This window comes from Pseudoliparis swirei, chromosome 8 (assembly GCF_029220125.1).
Source record: "Pseudoliparis swirei isolate HS2019 ecotype Mariana Trench chromosome 8, NWPU_hadal_v1, whole genome shotgun sequence".
Classification (NCBI taxonomy): domain Eukaryota; kingdom Metazoa; phylum Chordata; class Actinopteri; order Perciformes; family Liparidae; genus Pseudoliparis; species Pseudoliparis swirei.
The window spans coordinates 17,128,232-17,155,380 of NC_079395.1; the positions used below are offsets into that span (position 1 = coordinate 17,128,232).

Consider the following 27,149-nt stretch of genomic DNA (forward strand, 5'->3'; position numbering starts at 1 on the left):
CATAATAGGTTTTAATTGTTCGTCTAACCACTCCACCGCTGTCCCGTCCGTGTGGAATTAATAACGTGGAGACCGCGATTGAGAAAACGTCTTCATGCCCCGAGGTGTGTAGCGTGCACTGTGTCGGGCCGGTGCCGCCGACCTTTCACCTCTGCTTGTATTGCAGTGAGACGCTGAGGGAGTGAGCCAGGAAGAATAAGTGATCGCTCATCATGAACACAATCACTCTCACTGTGAGTGAGACATACGCACTGAGGCTGCAGCATCCCAGTGAAATGTGACTAATGTGTCACAAATAGTTTACAGTCACTCGTGGCCTTATCATGCAAGATGAAGCTGATTCTGGATATCCCTCTCCCACACACACCTTTGACCATGGAGTCCGAGCTGCTGGTATCCTGGCAACGGAAACTATTTATTTTTCTTCTCTCTCTCTCTTTCTTTGTTAAACAAACTCACTGAGCCCTCACTTACATGCAGCCACCCTCCCACCGTGTGCATGTGTGCAGCTGAATGTTTGTGAGTGTTGCACTGTTTGGGAATTTCACAGGCGCAGGTGAAGTTTTGCAGATGACTGTGAAGGTTGGCTCTGAAATACGAAAAACAAACAGCACAAACTAAATACATATAATAGGAATATTTAAAAAAAACAGCCTTGATCACATAGCGCAAATGTCACTGTACAGGAGTGTTGTTGTTTTAAATCCACTGATGGAGTAACAACCTGGACACGTGGTGTGGCCCATGAAAGGTTTCCTCTGCGTCCAGGATACTTATTTTTTCTTTTTTTCATTCAGGCGGAGACAATGGGCTGCACAGAAACTTTGCAGCTCCACACACAGAGGACGTCACCCCCTCCCTCCTCCGCCTGTTATCAGCGGCTTGCTTGTGCGCAATCGGAGGGAGGGAGGGAGGAACCTGGAGCTCTACAAGTTATTCCTCCCCTTCCTAAAGAGGTCAAAGTCTGCCCGAAACCAGCCGGACTGCAGACGATTGGTCGCGAGTTGGCTTCAAGAGGATTAAAAACGTGTTTTTATATATAGAGAGAACTTATTTTCTTCTTCAAGCCGATGGCTCCACTGGTGAAATGGATCTCTTTCATTCTGCTGGCGACATTCCTCTCTGTAAGTAAACGGTTTCCGACATGCCACGGAACGGTACCGGGGCTGATCGCAGGTGCGGCTTTTAGTGGGTTACGTTAGTGCGTGAGAACGCATCGGGTTTAAGGCTATAAGAAAAGGGAGGAAGGGGAAAAAAAGGAACAATAAATCGCGCAGTCTCCATGTTTACGCGGACCCTCTCCGTTGCCACGGAACGGGCTCTTTCTTTATTTCCCCTTTACCAGAAAAACAGCTCTCCATCTTTTATCTCCTTTCGTACTTGCTGGGGCGTGGGGAAAGTTCAGAAAGAACAAGAGAGGGGGGCAGTCTTCACGTTTATCATTTAAAACGTGTTTAACGGGACAGTTTATTGGCAATAAAACAATCTATTTGCTGTGTCCACACATTAGTAAGTTCTTACTAATACTATATGGATACCAAGTTATTATACATATATATAGTGTATATGTAGGCCTATATATATACATCTATTTACTGTATATATATAAAGATATGAATGTCAGAAGCGACAATAATGTTTGTATATATATATATATTTATTAAATACTAATACTGCATGTAGATACTAAGTTGTTCTCTTTTACTATATATGTATGTGTATATATGTATGTGGATATATATATATGTGTATATATATATATAAAGACGTGAAGGAGTCAGAAGCAACAATAATCTGCCACATGAATAGTGATGACCAGGTCTTTCCTCCCTTTACCTGCAGCTGGTCCCTGTGGGGGCAGAAGGAAAAGGGCCAGTGCTCCGGAGACAGAAGAGAGAGTGGATCGTGGCTCCCAGACAGCTGTACGAGGCCCATGACTACACCGGCTTGGAGAGTATCGCTAAAGTGTGTACTTGTTTCCTTTCTTTCTAAAGAATGCCAATCAAAACTGAATATGCTCACACATTCATTTACATGTTTCCTGTAGCTACGTCGGAACATCAATATTGCTTTGTAAACAAAGATGTCGTTAAATTAATTGGTGGCAGGGCCTCACTGTTTTTATCAACAAATATGAAGCTCCTCAGGCACACCGCCCTGTTGGTAGTGAGTCAGGTCAGGAATGCTCCTTTTGTCTGATGCTTAGACAGACCTGTCGTTTTCCCATGTCAATTATTGACATTGAGTATACAATCATCGTATTATTTAATGATCTTGGTTTTGTGGTTGATCTCATGATATAAAAGAATGGGTTGGAGGCCATGCTATAATAGTTGAAAAGTAGTCTGTAACCATAGCTCCTGCAGACATGGAGACATGTGAAATGCAGGTATGAAGTAGTGTAACATCGTAGTCTAACATGTATCTAGTTACTTTCAACCACTGCATATCACGGTACATGCTGACATTCACATACATAGACAGACATTCTATACGCTGAACGCCTCTGTGGCAACTCCATTGCCGTTACCCGTGGGTTTCCCCCAAAAGCCCCAAGGATCAGCCACCAACACCATGCTTGGATTCATGAACATACTTTATTTCGGCAACACACAGCAGACCGCAAGCCTGCGCCTCTGCTCACGCTCCTCCCAACCTCCAGCTCTGCTGCACTTTTATATGAGCAGCATCGGCTGCTGACTGATTGGCAATCAGTCAGAGCAGCTGACTGATTAACAACCAGCCAGCAGCCGAGGCCAAACTGGAGACAGCTGCCACAGCCTCATAGAACCTTCTTTAAAAAATAAATAAAGATGTCATATAAAATATGTACATTAAATAAGCTCTCTTTACACCTTTCCTCGTAAATAAAGAAGTGGATTAATATTGTGCTTGTGTATTTATTTCTCAGATTCGCTCTGATAAGGTCAACTACACGAGGGTATTTTATACCCTATCGGGGCCTGGCGTCGACAAGCCCCCTGTAGGTGTATTCGGTATCGACCGTAACACTGGCTTTGTGAAAATCTATTCCATCCTGGACCGAGAGGCGATCCCTGTCTATAAGGTAAGAGCACTTACACATTCAACACATACCGTCCTCTAGCTGTACGGGGAGCAGATGGTTCAGTCGTTCTGACTCTCTCTTCGTAGTTGAAAGGCATTGCAACGTTCGCCGATGGGAACAGAGCAGAAAACGATATCGATCTCAACATCATCGTCTTGGATGTGAACGACTGCCCACCCGTCTTTAAAGTACAGCAAGTCGGATCCGTCAGTGAATCGAGTGCAGCAGGTATCTCAAGACGCCTACAACACAATTAAGAAGTATTTCTTCGGCCTGTGCTCGATAAACTGATATATGAGTCACGACCCTTTGGTGATTCCTAGGTACTGTTGTGATGAAAGTCATCGCGACGGATGATGACGAAAAGAACACACTCCACTCCAAGATGTACTATAGCATTGTGGAGCAGAGCAGCTCAGCTGGGATGTTCTTCATCAACTCTCAGACCGGGGAGGTCCAAGTTCGACAGAACACTCTGGACAGGGAGGTGAGGCACAGAACCGACCTGAAGTTCTTCTCTTGTCCAACCAGTTATTGTAATTGGATGAACTCTTAATTCGTAACACAGTAGTCTGGATCCGTCTCACACATGTCAAGACTTGTGTTCTCTATCGAAAACATTCTTCCCCGTTAACCCGTTGACTCACAGTCAATCAGATGGAGGGATTTTCTCCATTTCTAGCAATTCTCTCCCCAAATATTAGGACACAATCATTCCCATGTGAGTCAACAGGTGTTGCTAGATCTTAGAGACTAGAATGCATTAATCAGCGCCTTGTGTATCGTATCTCTTCTTCAGAGACAAGATACGTATAGGTTGCAGGTAAAAGCCTCGGACTTGAATGGACAAGCCGGAGGAAACACAGGAACCGGAGAAATCGTGGTCACCATTCTGGACATAAACGACAATATTCCAACCCTGGAGAAAGAATCGGTCGGTGTGACACAATCGCCACAAACAACGCTTTCTATTCCCTTTTTTTATACCAACGCCGTTCTAAAGCAACTGTGTGTTTTGTCCGTAGTATGAAGGCAGTGTGCAGGAGAACACGGTCAACACGGAGGTGTTGAGGATCAAAGCCATCGACATGGATATGATTCACACTGACAACTGGCTCGCCGTGTTTGAAATTGTCTCGGGGAATGAGGCTGGCTATTTCAGCATCACCACGGATTCGATGACCAATGAAGGAATTATCACCATTCACAAGGTGAGAGGGTGTGGCTACATCTCGGTGGACTGAAATTGTGCGACTCAACCAGCGCGATGATCGTTGCCACCACAGCTAACGCCAACTGCGTGTCCTCTACATTATCCTCCACTCTGCAGGCCTTGGACTATGAGGAGCAAAAGTTGGTCAACTTGCAAGTGGCTGTTTCCAACAAAGCGGCGTACAGTTTCGGCAGCGGGTCTTCAACAGGGTCCGCGACCCAAAAGGCCTACCGCGTCAACATCAACGTGATCAATGAGAAGGAAGGCCCCCGGTTCCAACCGAGCGTCAAAGTGGTGACTATCTCCGAGGACCACACCACCGTCTCCATCAAAGAAGTAATCGCCAACTACGCTGCCATTGACAGCGACACGCTGCAGATAGCCACCAACGTAAGGTAAAGCCACATAGTGATAGACGTCATTCATGAAAAGTTGTATAGATGTCTCTCTTTGTGGCTTTGACTTGATGCATCGTACACGAATAGCTTGTTTAGTTGCTTTTTGTCCTCACATGTATGTATTTTCCTTTTTATAGGTACGCTAAAATCAAAGATGATGACAACTGGTTGATTATAGATGAAAAAACCGGCGATATCAAGCTGAATAAACTACCCGACAGAGAGTCCACGTTCTTGATCAATGGAACGTATTATGCCAAAATCATCTGCAGCACCAACGGTGAGTTATTTCATTACATTACATTACATGTCATTTAGCAGACGCTTTTTTATCCAAAGCGACTTACAATAAGTGCATTTCAACCTAGAGTACAAACTAAGAACAACAAGAATACAGGAAGTATTTCAAAAGTGATCACTCTTCTCCAGGTGACGGAGATGGTGCAGGTTAAACATGAATCTCTCTCTTTCGATTGGCTTTCAGAGGTTCCCTCAAAAACTGCCACAGGGACCATAGCCATCCAGGTGGAGGACTTTAACGACCACTGTCCGCAACTGACCGCTACATCTCAGATCATGTGTGTCGAGGAAAATGTGATCTACGCCACGGCCGTAGACGAAGACAAGTTCCCCAATTCTGCACCATTCGAGTTCACTGTGATTCAGGGCAGCAAAAAGGAGAAATGGACAGTGGAGCATTTTAATGGTAAGATAACTCGGCCATTTTCCTTCAAATCAGCGTTAAATGGACATTTGGCCTAAGCACTCTTCAAAGATTACACTAAAGATTACATTTTAAGACCAATCCAGTAAGATCATTTCAGTGCTGAGTATATATATGTATATATTTATATATATATATATATACACACATATATATATATTTTTTTTTTCATTTCATCGGTTTTAGATGTTACAACTTCATGTGAATAACACATAATGTTATGTTGCTACAAATTCATTATGCTTTAAGCTTCAAAATCACCTAGTCAGGGGTGGTTTGCTCACAGAATAATTGCAAAAAGAATTGTAAAGCACTTAATGTTTTTGACTGTGTTACACGTACATTAGGCGCATTAGTTTCGGGGCACTGCTATTGGGATTTGTACCACTGGTATAGATGACTGTGGCACTCAGATAAAATGGACCAATCCTTAATTTGAATAGCCTCATCTCTGCTTTTCCTGTTTTGAGAAGGAAATATTTTCTGGGGAAAAAGGTACTTCTTGGTTTTATCACGTCAGTTTAAAGACAGCAAGCTTTGGCAGACATAATAAGACAGGAAGAACGAAAACGTCTTTGGTAAAAATTGTGCGCCAAATGTGGCTCTTGTCTTTCTTTTAGATACCACGGCCATTCTGCGAGACAATGCCAACTTGTGGCCAGGCTCCTACAAAGTGGCGGTGGAGGTCAGAGACCAGCAGGGAAAGTCGTGCGCTGATGTTCAGACCGTGGACGTAATTGTGTGTAATTGCGACACCAGCACCAAAAGCTGTATGTCGCGCACTACAAAGACGGTCGGTTTTGGAGCTTCGGGTGTCCTGCTTCTGCTCCTGGGACTGCTGCTGCTGCTGTGTGAGTAGAGTATGACCTCATAGATTCCTCCCCAAGGTTGGTTCATAAGTATCATCAACTTTCACCGACACGGTTGCTTCACCGCAAAAAAATGTAAAGGAAACGCTGATTGCCTGCACCTGTTGGGATAGGCAAATCATGAATCTTTCCCATGCATAAACTGTTCCATTATTTGTCATGTTTACACATCATTACCCACGTTGTCATCGAAAGTCATTCACTGACAGGTATAACTTGTGTTCTCCAGTGCTTCCCCTGCTGCTGCTGTTCTGCCTGTGCGGCGGTGCAGCAGCTCTTGGAGATTTCAAGGCCATTCCATTTGATACAAAACAACAGCTCATCTCATATCACACCGAGGGACAGGGAGAAGACAGGGTACTTTGATTAGTCTACAACACTTAGATATAGTCTTTTTTTTATTGAATAGATACAATTTAAACATGGATTTGCCCCAAATTATGCTTATCTGACGGGAACTCACATTTTTTCTCACAGGAAGTTCCTCTCCTGAATGCGGCGGGGGATCTTGGCACAATGAATGCCAAGAACATCAACACCTATGAGGGAAAGGGGTTCCTCGGGGGACTGGTTGAACAGGGAGGCGCCGCAGGTGGAAGCGGTGCCAGACACACTTCCATCGTGACAACCGAGAACTTGAACCAGTACAACCAGTATCGCCATACCAGTGGGCAGGTGGGGATGGACCACACGGATGCTGGCATGATGACAGGGCACAGACAAATGGGCTCCCAATACATGGTTGGGATCTTTGATGGGATGGCTCTTTCTGATCAGTTCCTGGGGGAGTATTATTCAAGTGTGAGTGCATAAAACACTGAAGTCCCAAGAATTTGTTTATGTTTGTTGGTTTTTTTAATAACTAAAATATATTCTGGTTCTATTTATTTTCAGAAATCCAACCATGCTGCACAGCAATCCCAGAAGGATGCTTTTCTCATCTATGACTACGAAGGTCAGGAGTCCCTGGCAGGTTCTGTAGGTTGCTGCAGCCTTCTTGACAATGACAATGACCTTGCCTTCCTCAATGACCTTGGGCCTAAATTTAAAACCCTGGCCCAGATTTGTCAGGAGTCAACCTTGGTGACAGAGTCTGTGGATGCACAGGTTTCATTCCCTCCACCCAGGCCGGTGTCTCCCGTCTGGCCCTCCACCTCCACCCACACACATGTCAGCACTCACATGGAGACAATCAGGAACAGGGACCACATGAACATCAACACCCTCAACACCTCCAATGTAGCGTCTGGATCCTCCACTATCGTGCAGCGGGAGCGAATCACCGAGAGAGCTCAGGGTTCAGCCACTTCTCCCACGGTACTCATCCAAGACAATATCATGGTTCCCAGTCAGACGATGCTCATACAGCAGCCCACGATGTACTATGCTGCCACTCCCATGTATGTAGTCGAGCCCAACCCCCAAATGGTGCTAGTGGCAGGCGGGACTCAGCAGGCAGTAGGTCAAGTCGGCCATGTTGAAATAAGTCAGGGGCTGGTGCAGGTTGGTGGCATGCAAGGAACTCAGAGCCTGGTGCAGGTTGGTGGTCTACAAGGAACTCAGGGCCTGGTGCAGGTTGGTGGTCTACAAGGAACTCAGGGCCTGGTGCAGGTTGGTGGTCTACAAGGAACTCAGGGCCTAGTGCAGGTTGGTGGTCTACAAAGAACTCAGGGCCTGGTGCAGGTTGGTGGTCTGCAAGGAACTCAGGGCCTAGTGCAGGTTGGTGGTCTACAAGGAACTCAGAGCCTGGTGCAGGTTGGTGGTCTACAAGGAACTCAGGGCCTGGTGCAGGTTGGTGGCCTGCAAGGAAGTCAGGGTGTGGTCCTTGTAGATAGGCATGTAGGAATGGGTGGGGTGACGGGGCAGGTAGCACAAGGCCTTTCACAAGGAACCCTCTCCAGGTCCAGGCAAGTGTTTGTGGTGGAGAATGGGTCCTCGGGTGAGGAGCATGGTGTGAGCTTAGCCCAGGGCTCTGGTCAGACAGGGTCTGCAGAGCAGGGTCCGGAGATCAGAGGTCAAGGTTTCCAGGTTCAAAGTAGCAGTTTTTCCCTGGCTACCCATGGTTCCTCTGCGTCAAATGAGGACTTTGCTCTGACAGCCACACCCAGATTGCAGGGAAGCCAGAGAGTGGCTGTGCAACATAAGAAGGTGTCAATCACTGAGAGGAATATAGCGTAGAGTAGCCTTTTGGTTGAGCATGTCCACTATTGTCACACTATTTTTAAATATACTGAAATGTATGTCAGTGTACTCAAATGTAATACTGTATGTATATACATGTGTGTTCATGCAGATTGAGCAGATCGTGATAACATTTGGTAAAACTGGGAAAAGGATAGTTTAGTCTGTTGGACCAAAAGCGAAATTCTGTGTCCTCATCTAGTAACAACGCTACTTTTTAAAGTAGTTAACTCGTGTTGATGAATATGTGACTATCGTGGCCATAGAAAGCATTGGATTTCCATACTAATGCGGTTTAGTAAAAAATATTCTGACATTTCAAGAATGAAGTGTGTACCGGTGAGTCATCGTGCACGACGGATGACTGAATAATTCACAAGTCAGCGAGACATTAGGCGCTATAAAAGAGAGCCTGCAGTCACTACAAGTGCATGCGTTTCTTGTATGCTAGCTGCAAACAAATGTTTTGGGTGAAAGTGCACATTACGCAGTATTAGTGTCAAGAATAAGACAAAGCAACTGCAGACAAGGGGGATTTCCATCTTTCTCTTGTCCCAAGAAAGACCAGCTCTGCACCAAATGACAGCCCTCAAAGCTCTGTGTTTATTTCAAGTAGCTTAAGGGTGGGAACCGCTAAAGTACACACAAAGTAGACCCTGAGTAAACAAAAACTACAAACATCTGATCTTATCTCCCAACCAACGGGAAACTGTAAAAGAGAAGACTACAAACAAACAAAAAGGTTACCAGGCACTAAATCTAGAGCTGTACGTGTCAGATAGATAATGATCCACTTGTGTACTCCTAAAGTCTCACAAGGTTTTGGTGGGATCCCAGCACCTGGCAAATAGTCACGTCATTGGCCCGGATTAAAATCTTACTTCTTTTGCTCTCCTAGATTAGAACAACACAAAGCATGGCGCTCGTAGAATAACAATCTGTAGCCACTTGACAAAAATACTGTTAAAATAACTATAATTACACCGTAAGTCGTTAGTCTGTCGTGGCTCCAGCGGAGGTAGCCACAATAATATTGTGTTTATCCGTATAGACTTGAACACCAGATTCAGAGCTCTCAGTACGATGTTTTCATTCTAGATGGCTTTGGTTGTGTGTTACATCATTCCAGCTTTAGCCATTCTGTGTTTCGACTGTTGGACTTAGTGAGACTGTAACTATTCAGGAGGGTTATATGGGTGGTACTGCCTGGAACATAACGCAGTTTGTACTGTAGACCTGATGAAAGCATCATCTGCAGAAGAACCACAGTCAAAGTGTTTGAGTGATCCAATGTACCAAGAAGGGAGATGACAGGTTGTATTTTGGTCACCACAGACTGTTCACCAAAGAAGAGAATACGAAAAAAGGTTATCAGTTCTATTGTTGCACTCTTATTCTTTTTTTATTATTTCTACTAAATATGTGTGTGTTTCCTAAATTTGGGATTTTCTATTAAGGCAAGTGTTAACTCCAAAAGTGCCAATTCTATAAAAAAAGAAAGAAAAAGATGTACATTATTATTAGCTGACGACCCTATTTTTTACAAATGTATATTGTGCCGTAGTTATCAGATTTTTTAATATGTTGTTTTTATTGTGTGTGTGTGTGTGTGTGTGTGTGTATGTGTGTGTGTAACATAAATTGGGCATAGTAATAACGGCTGAGTTTGTCAAGCACTGAAAATATATTGCAAAATTACCGATACTGCTGTACTTGCTATTGATGTGTTTGTATTTCCATCTGTAGTTCCTAATGAGCTGTATGAATATTGCATCGTGTGTATTGCTTTAGAACAAAAAATCAGTATTGGATATGACAATGCGGATGTTTAATTCTTCAGATTAATTTAATTCTACCTCCTGTGGTAATAAAATCAAATGGGGAAAAATCTTTTGTATTGACCCTTTTTGTCTGATTTCAAGTATTTTGACACATGCATGGGAAGGGTAGAATCCTAGTGTAGAGTCATTTTTACTCATGCAACGTTTCGGTCATCTGGCCTTCAACAGAAAGGGCATCATTCGAAGAAACTGTAATTACACTGTAGTGAACTTTTTTCTGAAAGAGTTTGATACATTTATATGGTTACCTTCGCATTGAAAATGCGGAAGGTTATGTTTTGATCGCCGTGTATTTATTTATTTATTTATTTGTATGCGTGTTACTCGCATAACTAATAAAGTAATAAACCGAATCCCATGAAATTTGGTGGGATGATTGGTTATTATCCGGGGACCATTTGATTAGATTTTGGGATCGATCGGGTCAAAGGTCAAGGTCATGAAAAGGTCAAAATCTTCTTTTTACCAATTTTAATCCAATTGGCATCCAACTAATGCCAAAATGTTCATAATTCAATGCCCAATCTTATGATATGCGAAGGTATGCACTCTACCGAGTGCCCATTCTAGTTTTTTCTATGTTTTGATATACTTGATTTGAAATTTCACCAATTCACTGTGGAATGCTCTTCTACAACTGCAGCACAATCTGTAAAGGCCGCGTTGAGTAATCCTGTAATTTGACTTAAATCATTGGAGTGGAATTGAAAATGAGTTTTTGTGCTAACTCTCAAATGCCTGTTTGGAAAGTGCTTCCTGCAGAGTCAGACACGTGAAAAGTATGAATTCTTCCTGAACTATAGGTGTCACATATTTCAAACCTAAATCCCTGATCGAGGTCAACATTCAATGATTTCCACTCTTGTCTAAATGTGTGACTTATCAGTTACAGGCATCGTATTGAGCAAGTTTCGTCCCACTGTCATGTCTTGTGGTGCTTTCACATTTTTTAAATGTTCATGTGAACTCTTGCATCTTTAAAAATTCCGCTGGTGCTTTTCTGTACGTTCTGTAAAGTTGCTCGAACGTGTCTCAATCCGTCAGCCTATCTGCATCAATAGATCTGCATATAGATCAAAATATCCCTGACTTCTGCGCTTTTATGAAATTCAAACCAAACGTGGTTACAACACTATATATTGTGAGCTGTTTGTCATCTTAGTCAAAAATATGTTAGGCCACAAAAGAGCTAAATGTATGTTCTTCCTTCACCAGTCACTCCACGATAGAACAAGGCTGGTAAATTGTAGATTTTTATAACTGTCAACAAAACCATGAAATGACCCAAAACTGCAATGCAGTGACTGGACTTGATCACTTTCTGACTTCCCACCTCGTCTGTGGTCCCACGCCCATTGTTTCCTATATTGAAAATGTAAATCTTGATCAAATGTTCTAAAATATATTCCTGAATCTTTAGAAAATTATTAATAATTTCCCCCCAAAACTGCTATTTAGTACGCGCTGCACAAGGACTGTGTATGACTCAAAATAAACTAAATTTCCCTTGTTTATTGTAATGAAGGAACAATGCACCCAAGTGCGGCTTTACGGATGTATTTAGTGGTTTCTGGACAACAATGGAGGTCTATGTCATGAAGTCACACATGCGGTCCTTGATAGTCCAGGTAGCATCAGTTTGGTGTTGATTGTGGGTGTCCGTGGGTCTGTTGACAGTTAGAAAAATACAGAGTATCATCGTACCTTCACAAAAGGAGGTCTCAATAATGAATGTGTAAATATATCACACATAACAACGAAAGGACTTCCACTGCGACAGTTTTCCCTTAATAACCTTGACACCTGTGTCGTACCAAAATAAAATATGACATGGAGTCTTGACCGGACTGGATCTTTTATTGGAGACTTGAGACAGTGAATGCATGTTGAAGAACATTTTACAAAACTGACCTTAGTTTTTACACCGGCAAAGCATGACTTGGAAAGCCAACTATTATATAAGTTATAATTCAGTATAAGTTATATCTATATGCAAAATAAGCTTCGCTAAACAGCTATGTTTACGACAATAATCTGAAAGACTGTACCGCACGGAGTTTCATGTCAGTGTTTTAGAGTCAGTGGCGAAGATCTTCCTCTTTCTCGATCTCGTCTTCTTCATATTCACCCATCTCATCCACAGTGGCATCCTGGTACTGCTGGTACTCAGACACCAGGTCGTTCATGTTGCTCTCGGCCTCAGTGAACTCCATCTCGTCCATTCCCTCGCCCGTGTACCAGTGGAGGAAGGCCTTTCGGCGGAACATGGCTGTGAACTGCTCGGAGATCCTCCTGAACAGCTCCTGGATGGCCGTGGTGTTGCCGATGAAGGTGGCGGACATTTTCAGGCCACGGGGAGGGATGTCGCAAACGGCCGTCTTGACATTGTTGGGAATCCATTCGACAAAGTAGCTGCTGTTCTTGTTCTGTACATTCAGCATCTGCTCGTCCACCTCCTTCATTGACATGCGGCCGCGGAAGATGGCCGCCACGGTGAGGTAGCGTCCGTGCCGCGGGTCACAGGCGGCCATCATGTTCTTGGCGTCGAACATTTGCTGCGTGAGCTCCGGCACGGTGAGGGCCCGGTACTGCTGACTGCCCCGGCTCGTGAGGGGCGCGAAGCCCGGCATGAAGAAATGCAAGCGGGGGAAGGGCACCATGTTGACGGCCAGCTTACGGAGGTCGGCGTTGAGTTGGCCGGGGAAGCGCAGACAGGTGGTCACCCCGCTCATGGTGGCGGACACCAGGTGGTTGAGGTCTCCGTAGGTCGGCGTGGTCAGCTTCAGGGTGCGGAAGCAAATATCGTAGAGGGCCTCATTGTCAATGCAGAAGGTCTCGTCCGTGTTCTCCACCAGCTGGTGGACGGAGAGAGTGGCGTTGTACGGCTCCACCACGGTGTCCGACACCTTTGGGGAAGGCATGACACTGAAGGTGTTCATGATGCGGTCCGGGTACTCCTCCCGGATCTTGCTGATGAGCAGCGTACCCATGCCTGAACCTGTGCCTCCACCCAGTGAGTGGGTGAGCTGGAAGCCCTGGAGGCAGTCGCAGTTCTCAGACTCTTTCCTCACCACGTCCATCACCGAGTCCACCAGCTCCGCTCCCTCGGTGTAGTGACCCTTAGCCCAGTTATTTCCTGCTCCACTTTGACCTGTATGACGCATCAAATGTTTAATGACAGATAGTGTTGGCATACTTTACGGGTGTATTGTAACAAATGTCTTCATTGATTGGTTGCCATGATATTTTCTATAGACATTCATGGGCCCCACAGGATGATCCTGAGAAGTTTGGTGAACCCATAACTTTCCCTCTTATACCACCATGAGATTGACATTTGTGTTTCTGAGTTGAATGTATTGCTATGAATTTTGGGATGGACATATGGACCTTCATGTCCCCTTTAAGATTCATTTTAATAACTCCCATCAGCCCCAGCTGGACTTTGTATTAGGTGGCAATTATTGTAGGAAATGTTAAAATGTTAAAACGCCTAAATGGTGAACATTGTAAACATCTACGAAACTGTTATTGTTAGCATTTTATTCAAAGCACTCCTGTTCCTATAGGTACCGCCCGACAGCCGCGGTTATGGCTGTAGACTCTTAACGTTAACAAACTGACAACCATAATGCTTTTCTTCTTGTGGTAACTTCACACTCAAACATGATTTTCAAGCTATAAACTAGTTTGGCAAAACAGCTCAATGCCGATGTTAATATTGACATTACTTCCTCAATTTGTGGATACAATCAACTTTTTTAAATCGGCCCTAATTTTGCACAAGCCTGTTGTCTCTTTTCTGCGGATTGGAAAATAAGCTATATGACTAAATCTGGTGGAACCGTGTTCATGGCCGACACTCTGGCGACAGCAATGCGCTTTGCTGTGACAAGGGTGCACAGTGTTACCCGTTTAACGGCTCTCTAGTTAGCTTGCTCACGTTAGCTTGCTTGCGTTAGCTTGCTAATTCCAAGATATTTTCAAGCTAACGTTACACTGGTTATAGAAAATGCGTGAACCGCTGGTGGCTTCAGCCGGCAGAAGAGCAAGACCGCCCCTCGAGTATAGCCACGAGGGTCTCTCTCTGGAGCTGGCACCCACCCTTCCTCTAGGCGGAGCAACACGAGCCCCCCAGCAGTGGGGAGTGAGGCTGAAGGAACTGGGGTTGTAATTATCATCTTATTTGGAGTCTGATCGACATTCAATTCATCAAATACAGTACATACATGCCATAGTAACACTATTTTCCGAGCTACTGTAGCTGCATCAAGGCTTTCGTCATCTGGAAGTGGGCATAGTAGTTTCATCACTCACTTTTTTTTTTACATATTCTAACTCCCAACACATGAAATACCAATAATATTTGGTCATTGGCCCTAAGCTTCTAACTATGACCCTCTAGGGATCGTACAAGCATTAGTTTTGGACCAATCCCTGACATACATACTTAATTATTATGATCTGTAACACCTTAATAAATCACGTATTAACCATTGATGAAGCCATTTGTTACAACATATTTGACCATTCCTCACATAAATATCTTAAATAATAAGACATTCTGAAAATTAAATGTGTATTTCTTAGTCAATGTACAATCTGGACATGTAAACAAAACCCTTGGTAAACGATAATTCTGTAACGGAGAGTCATCTAGTGGCAGAGCTCATTGGCCCCTGAATCCTCATTCGTGAGCAGGACTGCAGCATCATCTCCTTGTAGATGGCTTTTTCGCTGAGTCACCACTAGAGCTGTCTCAGACTGACTCGATGACAATGCATCGCACGGCTGGCACATCGCTCCGAGGCTGCAGAAGCTTCTCGCCGGGAAAATACGCAGTGCTGTCAATCTCAAGTGAAACTAGGCAACCGCTCCACAGGACGCGACAGCAGCTGCTGGTTCAGGGCGAGGGGGGACACGGTGGTGTACTGCCCACTCACCAAAGACAAAGTTGTCAGGCCTGAACAGTTGTCCGAATGGGCCGGAGCGCACCGAGTCCATGGTTCCTGGCTCCAGGTCGACCAGAACGGCACGAGGGACGTACTTGCCCCCTTGGGACGAAAAAAAGAGCGGAAGACAGAGGGACAGAAAGAGAGAGAGAGGTAATGGATGGAAGGGTGGAGTAAGATATCAGCAGTCTCAGTGCACATGGTGTCAGACAAGAAATCAACTGCGTAGTGGTGTTCGATGGGTTTTAAGGCAGCAGTGTTGTTGGCTCATGTAAGCTTCTGGGTAAAACAGTCTTTTGTTTAAAGGATACCTTACAGCCTGTTCATGACGCAGTGTATTTAAAGACAGAATAGTGCCTGCTTTTGTATTTTTTCTTGCTCTTTACTTTCTGTCTCTTTCTTTGTGGGTAACCCTTCTTGCTGCAGCGTGCTGCATAGCTCATCCTCGACCAGCGGGGCTTTGACCCATCCCTTTTTTCCCCCTCCCTTATCTTGCCCGGGTGAATCTTAATGTCGCTCGACTCCGTGAACATCTGGCATTCTATGCACTTATTTCTTTAGGAGAAAATAATTCATGGGATGCTCGGTCATTACACATTCAGTCGTCGCCCGGTCGGTGACACTGATGCCAGCATGCCACACAGAAACAGAGGATCAATAGTGCTCGCTGCTGGGCCATAGATTAGTGGTGGGCGTGGACAGTGTATGCTCTTTAGGCCCATCATTCAGGCAAAGAGGATGACAGATTTAATTTGTCCTTTTCTGACCCTGTCAGTTTAAAGACTTGCATCGCTGCACACCGAGCTGCATGGTATGTTTGTTCCTTGTTCCTGCGAGGAATGACACACAATGCATCTGGAATGACACACAATGCATCTGGAATGACGAGTGATGAGGGGGTCAACTATACAGAGACTGCAGATGCCTGTGCTCCCTATAGAGAGTGAGGGAGTGAGAGAAAGAGAGGGAGATGTTTTATCAGATTCACTGTCCTAATTATCCCCTGCACTCATAGCGGGACCTACTTTCCTCTTGCAGCTAAATTAGTGTCATGTGCAAAACGGTGGAATTCAAATGAGGCCATAGCATCAGGTCATGCAAGGACAGCAATGGAAACAAAGTTTGTAACGTTGTGCTCAATTATTCAGACGTGTGATTCATTTTAAACAAACCTCAACCCTTTTTTTTTTTTTTTACCTGATGCCTCATTGTAGTAGACGTTTATCCTCTCCAGCTGCAGGTCGCTGTCACCTTGGTAACTACCCGAGGGGTCGATGCCATGCTCGTCACTTATCACCTCCCAGAACTAAGTTGGGACAAAACATGATCGTGTTGAGCTTCAGTTGCTATGACTCCTTAAAGCGACGTGACACGGCGTGAAAACGAGTCACGCGCTCGCATCAGGCCTTTAACTATAAAAGTGCGCATCGGTTTGGTGACAAAATGGCACCCATCAGAGCGGGGTGTGGGTGCGTGGGTCCCATCACTGCACGGCCCAGCTTAAAAAAAATATAAAGTGTAATATACAAATATACAGACGAATGTATTTATGTGCACAGGAAACAGCAATCGCATATGTAATTGACTCGAAACAAAAGGCGCATTTCGGATTAAAATCCAGCAAGGTGAATGTAACCTCACCTAAATGTGATATATAATAATATGCATACCTTCGCCCCAATCTGATTCCCACACTGTCCAGCCTGGAGATGAACTATTTCCCTCATGGTGAGCTGCGGATGCGGTCGGAGGCGCTTTGTGTTTCGGCTTCAGGTGTCGGGTCTTCCGTCTGTTGCCGAGCAGCGTTTCTCAAATTCTGCACTGCCTCGTTTCCAGAGCGAGTGTTGAGCCCCGCGAGAGAGACCCACGTGCCGCTGGTCAGATGACACCCAGCCAGCCAATGGGAGCGCCCCCACTTTGATGCAGTGGTCCAGAGGATGGTGCTGCATCATCCCCTTCTCTGACGTCACCCGGTCCCATGCAAGTGGACTCGTTGTCCTTTCTTCGCTGGTCTGAGGTGGCCAGGAAATGGTAAACGTCATGACACTGAGGGTGGCAGTTCTACATGTGCTGATTGAGTTAGAACTGTGTGAATAGTTCGGGAGCAGCTATACCTGTTAAAAAAAAGGCAAAGATGAGTAGGAGAAATCAAAGAAAGCAAAGGATCGACTTAAATATTAAATATATGTAAACATCATTCTGACACGAGGCCCCTCTATAAAAAAGGTCCTCAAGACTGGATAAAAAAAGCAGGAGCCACCTCGGGCGAGGCCCTTGCTTTGCAGTCTTATGGCTCAAGGAAAGGCAGCATCCCTGAACCTTTAATTCAGTGCAGCATCGGGTCATACTGGTGGGGGGTCAAAACATTTAATCCTTTTTGTTCCTCATCTTAATTTAATATTACAATATGTTTCCCGTGGAAGTTAATTGAGTCCTGGTGGTCACACCTTGCATAGAGCCATCAGTGATGCATGTGTGTGAGTGGGTGAACGATGACATGTGGTCAGGAGACGAGGAAGACGGATACAAAATGCCTCCCCCCCTCCCCCTCCCCCTCCCTTACTCTCTTCTCATGAATCCGATGCCCTTTGATCTGTGGACATAAATAATAAGTGGAGCCATGCGGGGAGGTCTGGGTGTACTGTGTACAGATGCCAAAGACAAAAGAAAAAGAAGAAAACTTAAAAGTGAAGTCACATCCATTCATATCTAATTAGATCTTCTGCCGGTCGTTACACGACCTGTTCCACGACCTGTTCCACGGCCGTTTATTTAACTGTTAGTACAGCGGATAAACTCTTTGATTGATGATTGTAAATGTGCATTTTATGAGAAAAGCGTGAAATAAAAGGAAAAAAAGTTTGTGTATATATATATATATATATATATATCATGAGGTTTATTAGGGTCTTGACCAGCATCAGAAACGTGTTGTGCATGTAGTGCTTCACAAGCAGTGGGTGGAGCTTTAGGAATGTGTGTCAACATGGAGCCAAGGACGTTCACCCCCATGGGCTCACTAGCTGTTGTGTGGAGATAAAATGGGGCGGAGTTACTGGTGGTGGTGGTGCTGGTGGTGGTGTTTTTCTCTGGCTGCTGAAACATAAAGATCATGGAGGTCTGTTCTTTTCACAACACTGTGGACATCACAGGATCACATGATCACATGGAATCTGGTCTTTTAAATTCCGATTCGGCCCACTTTCCCTCGTGGCCCTAAATCAGACACGATCTTGATTTCCCCAATGACGTTAAACTAAAAGTGGTCCTTGAAATGTGTCTCAGTGGAGCCAGTCGGGTCGCGACACCCCCGCTCTGACTCAGCGAGCTCACACCCTACGAACAGAAGGGAGAGCCATTGCTCCACCAAACAAAACAAAAGCCAGCATAAGGAACGTAGCTCTCGTCCTTCACATATTTACTGGTTTATTAATGAAAACACCAACATTGGCTTCAGAGCCTCGCATGTTTACATCTATACAAAAGATTGCTGACTGTCACGTCTTTGTTATTGTTCTTTTGCACGTGAAGGTCAGGTCAGCTCAGGAACGCCGAGTTCACACCGGAATCTGATATAAGCCATGTTGTAAAAATAATGTAATGTAATAAACAAAATCAGATCAGAGCAATGAATCTTATTTGAGCACTTTGGCGTGTCGTGTGAGCGCATAGCCGTTGTTGCTTTCCTCAGCATCTTTGTGTGTGTGTGTGTGTGTGTGTTTTGTGTGTAACATTTTAAGAGGTGTGTTCCTCATCAAATACCTGGAAACGGTTCTCCTGTAACAATTCAGCAACTGGTGAAAAATAAACAGCCAGCGAACTCAAAGAAAGAAGAAACTTGACGGTGCACTTTGTCTCTGAGTCATAAAAACAACTTGATGTTCAGCTGCTGCGTCTTGGAGTTCAGCTTGTGCCCCTCTACACTCACGATGACCTTCTGGAGGAACTCAAGGTGACCTTGAAGTTGTCTGAAGTTTAGATCACTGTCGACGTCGTTTAGGACTTCAATGCCATCCATCACAACCCCCACGTCCTCTGGTCCCCATCTCTTCAGATGATGTAAATCCCCATGACAGCGTTTGCAAAGTCCTGGGGACACTACATGGTAACATGTTGTAATAACTTACCAGACACCCCTTGAAGAAAGAGTCTGGATCTTCATGGAGGACGAGGCGTCTCAGGATGCTCTCCCTCCTGGTGTCGATGTCAGACTGAAACCGGGGCAACAAATCAAGAAAGAAATCCTTGTTGCGTTACTAACTCTACAAAAGCAGACATGACACTGAATGTAGGAACTTCCACTGGCCTTGGACTTTTCTCTTTAGGGTGGCTTTAGTGTGTGTGATTCAAAAGCTTACTCCATGAATTAAATGTGCATGGACAATCCGTGTATGGACATGAAGCGATAACTGCCCCTGAAAGGCCCACGAGTCTGCCTAAAATGTTGCAACAACAAAAACATGCCATACATTTCAAACTGCATTCTTTCACTCTCACATGCATCATCCTAGAGAGAAGAACAGGATCATTAGCAAATAGCACACTGAACAGATGACACCGATACCGATCAGCTTGTGTAAGCATTGAACATAAAGCATATTATACTCTCATTAGGAGGTTGCTTCAAGGAGCTTTAACGTGATCCAACTGCAAAAGATGAGGTACATATGTTAGTGGTGTGAAATGCTGGAATACTCCCAAGTCTTTGGGCCACTTGGATAAAATCTTAACATTGAGAATGAACTATCAGTTCACCTTTTACAGCAACACTAAAGCTACATATATACATTTAATTATGAACACATGTTAAATAAGATTAAGACTGTTTGCCTTGATAATTATGCTGCGTTTGTTTTAAATGAACAGTGTTACTATTCTGGTCTTGCTTCTCTGAGTTAGCTTAGCAGATAGCTAACAGCAGATCCATCGAATGAAGACCCAGAAATCCAGAGTAGAGTTTAGGGGTTGAATCTTGATTTTGTAAAACTGTGGAAACATAACATGACCTTAAAAACTGTCCACACACCACATGAACACAAATCACGATCCAGCACAACGCCATCATGACAGAAATGACCAGTATCCATCAACATGAATCCCCTGACTGCTTAAAGAGGCTAAGCTAACCCCAACATGGATGTCAATGACGAAATGCTAATCGCGATTAGCATCTAGCTTTTAATACAAAAGTGATTCAAAAGTACAAAAGTAATGAAAAAATTACTAAAGTAATACAAAAGTAATTAAGTAATAGAAAGTAATAAAGAAATGAAAAGTAATAAAGTAATGAAAATTAATAAAGTAATAACAGTAATTTAAAAAAAGTAAAGAAAAATTAATTATTAAAAGTTTAAAAAGTAATAAAAAGTAAAAAATTCAAGAAGAAATAAAATGTAATAAAGTAAAAAAAGTAATAGAGTAATAAAAAGAAGGGAAAAAAAGTCATAAAGTCGCGAGGTTCATTCTAATCTACTATGAAAAACAAATACAGTGACTCAGAAAGTAATTTTTTTGTTATGAGTCGTTAATCTTGCTGCGTCTGGTCAGGTCAGTCAGGAGAAAAGACGGAAAGACGACTGAGAGCACGAGATCTGACACATGAGCAAAGGGTATAGTCCCCAATTAAACACATTTATTATGCATTGACATGCACACCATCTAACCTAAATAAATCTAATACATGAAAGTATTCCTATATTTTGTGTTACACCCATTAAATATAAATATCTTCATTTTTGTAATTGATTTAATTGTAACTGAATCGTTTTTTTGAGTGAAGGCTGCTCTAATAAATCTCTTAGGTCCCTCCAGTTGATCCAGAATGCTGCAGCTCGTATTCTCACTAAAACTAAGAAAAGAGATCACATCACTCCTGCACTAGCTGCTCTGCACTGGCTCCCTTTAACATCAATAATCACATTTAAAATTCTTCTCACCTATAGCCTGTATTGGTGCTGGTCCATCATATCTTAAGGAGCTTGTCGTACCATATTGCCCCACTAGAGAGCTGCCTCACTAAATGAGGGGCTACTTGTGGTTCCTAGAGTCTTAAAAAGTAGGATGGGAGCCAGAGTCTTCCTCCTTCTGTTTACATGGATCATGGAGGTCTGGATTGTGGTCCATGCCTCCTGTACTCATTATTCATACATTCGGTCATATTCATCTAATGTGTTAATGTAACTCTGTAATGATTCATTCTGGTCACATGACGTCTATTCATCCGTCCATCCTGGAGAGGGATCCTCCTCTGTTGCTCTCCTGGAGGTTTCTGCCCTTTTTTCCCTATGAAAGTTTTAAAATCTTTTTTGGGGAGTTGTTCCTGATCCGATGTGAGGTCAAAGGTCAGGGATGTCGTATGTTAACAGATTGTAAAGCCCTCTGAGGATAATTTGTAATTTGTGATTCCGAGCTATACGAAATAAACTGAAATGAATTGTTATACTTTATGATATACTGTAATATGACATGTTTGGTAGTTCTATATAGTTTAACTTTTTATGGCATATTATGGCGTACTACAATATTACATTTTGATCGCATACTATACTAGGACATTTTTATGACACACTGTATTACTATTTATTATTCAATTAAAATGATTTGTACAGCCCAAAATCATGAAAATCATACAACATTCCTGTCCTTGGACCTTTGGTCCTTGACCTTAGACCCTTGGTTCTTGTCCTTGACCTTAGACCCTGTCCTTGGACCCTTGATAATAGACCCTTGGTTCTTGTCCTTGGACCCTTGGTCCTTGACCTTAGACCCTTGGTTCATTTCTTTGGACCCTTGGACCTTGACCTTAGACCCTTGGTTCTTGTCCTTGGACCCTTGGTCCTTGACCGTAGACCCTTGGTTCATTTCTTTGGACCCTTGGTCCTTGACCTTAGACCCTTGGTTCTTGTCCTTGGACCCTTGGTCCTCTAAGGTCAAGGACCAAGGGTCCAAGGACAAGAACCAAGGGTCTAAGGCTTAGACCCTTGGACCCTGTCCTTGTACCCTTGGTCCTTGACCTTAGACTCTTGGACCCTGTCCTTGGTCCCTTGACCTTAGACCCTGTCCTTGGGCCTTGGGTAAATGTGACCGGTGGGTTGTTTGTTTATTTGCTCTAAACAGCCGGATGTGTTACTTCACGTTAGCTGTAAGCTAGCTAGCCAACAGGTCCTACAACGATTAGTGTGTGTGGTCGCTCCAGTTCTTTTAGGTCCTTTTCCTCGATACGTGCTTATGAAGCAGGTTCATGGGGCGAACTGTTCCTGTTTAAATGTTTTTGCATGACAGCACACAGAGCGAGGCGTTGGGTTGAGTCCAACATGCCTTCTGGAGAAGAGAGGGAGAAATACAAGCCCGCCAGCCAGTAGTTTGTATTTGACCTTTTGTTTTGCCTACTTTTCATATAATCCATAAACATGTTTTAAAATCAAGCACTCACAGATATCCATAGGTGATCAATAAATATTGGTTTATTTTAACAACAGGTACGGCTTATATACAAGTGCATTTATGTCTGTTAAAACAAAACAAAAACACAAACTAGAAATGGTACAATCCAGGATTTTTACATTCATTCAAATCTCCCAACAGGAGATTCGGAGTCGCACGGTCGAGAGAAGCAAAACCTGGACTGTTGTACACTGTGGACTTCATGTCTCTGAGTTTTATTCAAAATTATTCATCAGTCCACATCACCATCTATGAGCCTTCATCATTTCCACACGTTTACTATTTACAAAGGCATAACCCATTCTTCTTTTTTTGCTTTTCCACCAGGGCGATCACCGTCTCCTGGTCCACCATATCGTTGGTGCTAACGTTGCTTTTGGATTGCTATTTTTATTTATTTTTTTGCCGTTATTTGACTTAAAACGCTCACACCAGCACCGTGAAATAGCTGCATGGGAGTCGTGGAAATGGAAGCAACCGATCTGAGTGGAGACACTGGTCTGCGCTGTGTCGGTGTCTTTAGACTGGTGTTGCATGGGGTATTGGCAATACACAGATTAATTTATGCAATACACACAGACACACACACACACTGAGACAGAGAGACCAACCACAGACGACGAGGACACGGAGTAAAGTGAAGCTATACCGACCTCTGCAGTTAACCCACTCGTTAATGCAGGAACTCATTATGAAAACCAGGGCCGACACCCTCTTCCACAAGGTAGATTACATGTGGGGCTATTGCAAAAGTAAATGTGTTATTTGTAAATGTATTTATTGAAAATCCCACTCCATTTCCCTTTTTTTTTAACTGACAAGCTCCACGAAATTTGACATCACATGATTGCAGGGCATTGTGCTTTGAGGCTTAGCAGCATGTTAGGCTTTAAATGTTCAGATGAATCTTTCACCAAATGGAAGTTTGTTGACTTGACGATCTATGAAAAGACCAATTAATCATATTTAGAAAATATATAAACCAAATAAACACAAGCAGGCTTCTCCATCATTCAGATCCCTAAACACACGCAGCCCCTTCGTCAGTGCACCCGGATGAAAGAGGATATTGGGGAGTAAAGGACCGCTCATCCTCTCTGGATAAAGGTTCTCGTGCTCCATCACATTTGAAATGACAAGACATCATTCAGTTGGCTCTCGAGTTTCCAGTAAAGTGTAGTTATTATTATTTATCTTCATCATTATTGTTATGCATGTGTATGTATTATTGTTCTTGTAAACAATGATCTATCCGTAATCATACGTCGTTTTTCTGATATATTACAACCTCAAAAGCATGAAGTGTGGAGCTACAGCTGTCAAGTTACACGCAAGTCAAGTACACCGTCGTCCGCAGTTTGTCATTTTAACATTATTAGGTTCATCTACCTAGAAATATAAGACTTGACCTGCATTAAATCATTGTTTTTGTAAAGTTGAATCTTACTTGTGCATGTGGATATATGAACACATTGACATTCATAAACTATGCGAATGACAGAACATGATTTAGAAAACACTGAAGTTAGCGACGCTGTGTGACAGTCGGCCGTCGTATCAAACACGTTGTCATCCGACGGCTTCATTAAAAAAAATTGCTTTCAAGTCGTCTTTTTAAGCTTTGCGTTGAAGGTTCGTTTCACTGACACGCTCACAATTATTTTCATGCTTTAGTCCCAACTGCAAAGAATATGGCGGCACTGCAAATACTGTCGGAGTGTAGTATAGCTTTGTACAATAAAGGGCACGCCATGAGAGATTATTCAAAATAATACTTTGAATAAAAAGAAAAACGACTGAATCAAGCTCAACAACTAGTTACGCATTTACTTACAATATCACATTTACAGATAAAAGCATTTGCATCCCCTAAAGTCCATCACGATTGGAAAAATAAAAAAAGAATTCGTCAGGCCGACAAAATATGGGTCATTCGTTACTCCCAATATCGCTGGTCACACAATGAACGACGTGTTGATGAGAGCTATTTTGCAATCTCAATCCTCTCTCTCCATTCCAATTCATCAAAGGATGATATCGCTTTCACTCTTTATTAATTTGATAAACAATTTACTTTATATTTCTGAACTTTGAAAAAGGAAAAAAAAAAGGCTTCATCTGATTCACTTAAATCCACAAGCAGCCTATGGCAGGGGACTGCACAGTATTTCCCCGTGCAGGCAAATACTGTATTTATACTACTTTTTTTTGGCACTATATCTACATTTAATTTTGGTCAGAGTAGTTTTTGGCGTTGCATTCAGAAAATAAAAATCCCCCCAAATATCAAATTTTACCTGTGTAACTGCAAAAAGAATATGTTGCAACATTCAGATTTTCTTTTTATCCACACAATAAGGCAATATTTTATACAAATATGTTAGATGGACATTTCATCAGAGCCAAAGTACCAGTGATTTTGAGATTTCGTTTGTTTTTTTTAGCATCGTCGTAGTCTCACCAGTCCTCTTAGTGATTGTTGTGAGACTCTTGGAAATGACACAGATTTTTTCCCCCCGTTCATTGACATGAAAGTAGTTTGAAGGCTGGTGATTTCCAGTGACATTCAAAAAGAGCAGCGGACACGGCCACCTTGAAAGCAGACGGCCTCGGGCGCTCTCTCACTTGCTCATTTATTGGCTAAATACAGGAAGGGGGGTTGGGGAGGGAACATACGGGATCTCTGTGGGACGTGACTACGTCAACTCCAGGTGGGGTCAGCCTTCAGGAAGCGCCTGAAGCCCGAGCACGACCGCCCGAGCCCCCCCTTCCTCGGCCCCCTTCCTCGGTTATTGCCGTGGCGTGGGCTGCTTTGCTCCTCCTCCTCCTTCTTCTTCTCCCGGCTGCGACTGTGGATCATAACGACGCCGCGCCATTGACAGTGTTGCTCTCTGTGACGCCGTCGAGAAGGACGCCGGAGTCTATGGGCGAGGAGACGGTGCAGTCCGCCGGAGAGGGGGGAGTCGGCGCTGGGTCCGCGGCGAGGGACGCAGCTGCTGCCGCCGAATCCTGCGTGGGCGCAACAGTCAGAGCGGGGGATTCTGGTGCGGGGGGGCGCACAATGTCCGCGATGGGGAGAGTGGCGGGAGTTAGCGGGGCCGCGTCGACGACGGCCTCGACGACGGCCTCGACGACGGGGGGAGTGGAAGAGGCCTCTGAGGGCGCGTGGCCCGAGTCGGCTGGTGGTGATGGTGGGGGAGGAGGAGGAGGAGTGGATGAAGGGGAAACGGTGACTGGGCTCGGGGGATCAGGGAGACAAGGGGCTTCATCACTCACACAGGGAGAGGGAGGGTCCATCTGGGGCGCCGGAGGCTCGATGACTGGAGGTATGGGGCAGTCTCTCGGGGAGGGGGGACACACGGACTCCTCCACGATTTCTAACCGGGGGGGATCGTCCACGGCTACGCTGACGGAGGAGGGGTGGGGGTCAGCGGAAACGTCGCTCTCGGTCGCGGGCACGGGGGAAGGGCTCGGGGACGGAGGGGGGCTGTGGCGAATCGATGGAGTCGGGGAGTCCGCCGGAGGGGCGTTTGCGACCTCCACCACGGGGCGGTCGAGCATCAGGCCGATATCGTCGACGTCGTCGCCCTCGGGGTCGTCGGGGGACTCCGACGTGGCGCCCGGCGGGGGTTCGATGACGGGCGTGGTGCAGATCAACAAGGAGGCGGGCACCGCTTGAGGGACGGGGGGAGCGAGGCGGTCGAGCGAGGGCGACGGGGGAGCGGACGACTCCGTCGCGGCGGACGGGAAAATGTCATCCATCTCGATCAGGGTGGAGTCCGCCGGCGGCTCGGCGGCCTGCGAGAAGGTCGCCGGAGGCTCGTCGGCGGCGGCCAGCAGGGGGTCGGTGACGCACGGGAGCTCGTGCAGCGGGGCGGAGGACAGCAGGTGCTCCTTGCTGGCGTGGACGACGCCATCTTCGCCCAGGGCCGTGACGGGGGTCGTGGGATAGGAGGAGACCGAGTGGCCGCTGGGGTCTTTGGGCGGAGGCACCTCCGTGAGCGCGGGCGCCGACAGATCCCCGACGGACCGAGCGGTCAAGTCCGCCGCCGACGAGGCGGTGGAGTCCATGGTGGACACGGCGGTGGCGGCCGCCTCGTGCAGCGGCGTGTCGTGCACCCGGGTGTAGTCCCTGCTGCTCTCCGACTGAGGCAGCAGGAGGCGCTGTTCCCCGGGTTTCCTCGGCGGGAGGAGCGGCTGCCGGGTGTAGCTCTCGCCGTCGGCGAGCGTCTCGGGCAGGGGCTGGTAGCGCGTCTCGGGCAGCAGGAGGATGCAGATGATGCAGATGAGGGTGCAGCAGGCGAAGATGATGTGGTGGAGGAAATAGCCCTTCTGGTTGTGCAGCTCCATGATGGGCGCCGTCAGCATGCCGAAGCCGGCGCTGGCCAGGACCAGACCCAGCCCGCCGCCCCTGTGACGAGACACGGAAACATTTTTTTGTCACACGGCAGGATTTTACGA

The 27,149-nt window shown here is 45.0% G+C and overlaps 3 protein-coding genes across 3 annotated transcripts in view; 1 reads left to right on the forward strand and 2 right to left on the reverse strand.

Moving 5' to 3' along the window:
- The first annotated feature begins 715 nt into the window (after window positions 1–715).
- dsg2l (desmoglein 2 like) lies at window positions 716–10,342 on the forward strand. Its single transcript, XM_056421449.1, has 14 exons — window positions 716–1,124; window positions 1,843–1,965; window positions 2,912–3,067; window positions 3,154–3,295; window positions 3,391–3,554; window positions 3,867–4,001; window positions 4,093–4,278; window positions 4,398–4,675; window positions 4,816–4,958; window positions 5,163–5,384; window positions 6,023–6,253; window positions 6,501–6,628; window positions 6,749–7,072; window positions 7,166–10,342. The coding sequence occupies exons 1-14, from the start codon at window positions 1,071–1,073 to the stop codon at window positions 8,447–8,449; spliced, it is 3,570 nt and encodes a 1,189-aa protein (XP_056277424.1). The 5' UTR covers window positions 716–1,070; the 3' UTR covers window positions 8,450–10,342.
- Window positions 10,343–12,126: 1,784 nt separating this feature from the next.
- LOC130198602 (tubulin beta chain-like) lies at window positions 12,127–17,063 on the reverse strand. Its single transcript, XM_056421827.1, has 4 exons — window positions 16,916–17,063; window positions 16,443–16,551; window positions 15,237–15,347; window positions 12,127–13,444 (listed from the first exon to the last, which is right to left on the reverse strand). Exons 1-4 carry the CDS (start codon window positions 16,970–16,972, stop codon window positions 12,372–12,374), a joined length of 1,350 nt encoding a protein of 449 aa, XP_056277802.1. The 5' UTR covers window positions 16,973–17,063; the 3' UTR covers window positions 12,127–12,371.
- Window positions 17,064–22,688: 5,625 nt separating this feature from the next.
- LOC130198601 (solute carrier family 22 member 23-like) overlaps window positions 22,689–27,149 on the reverse strand; it is a 33,062-nt gene continuing 28,601 nt past the window's right edge. Inside the window, exon 10 of the mRNA XM_056421826.1 lies at window positions 22,689–27,099. Coding sequence (XP_056277801.1) covers window positions 25,545–27,099 — 1,555 coding nt within the window. The 3' untranslated portion in view covers window positions 22,689–25,544. The remainder of the gene's footprint in view (window positions 27,100–27,149) is intronic.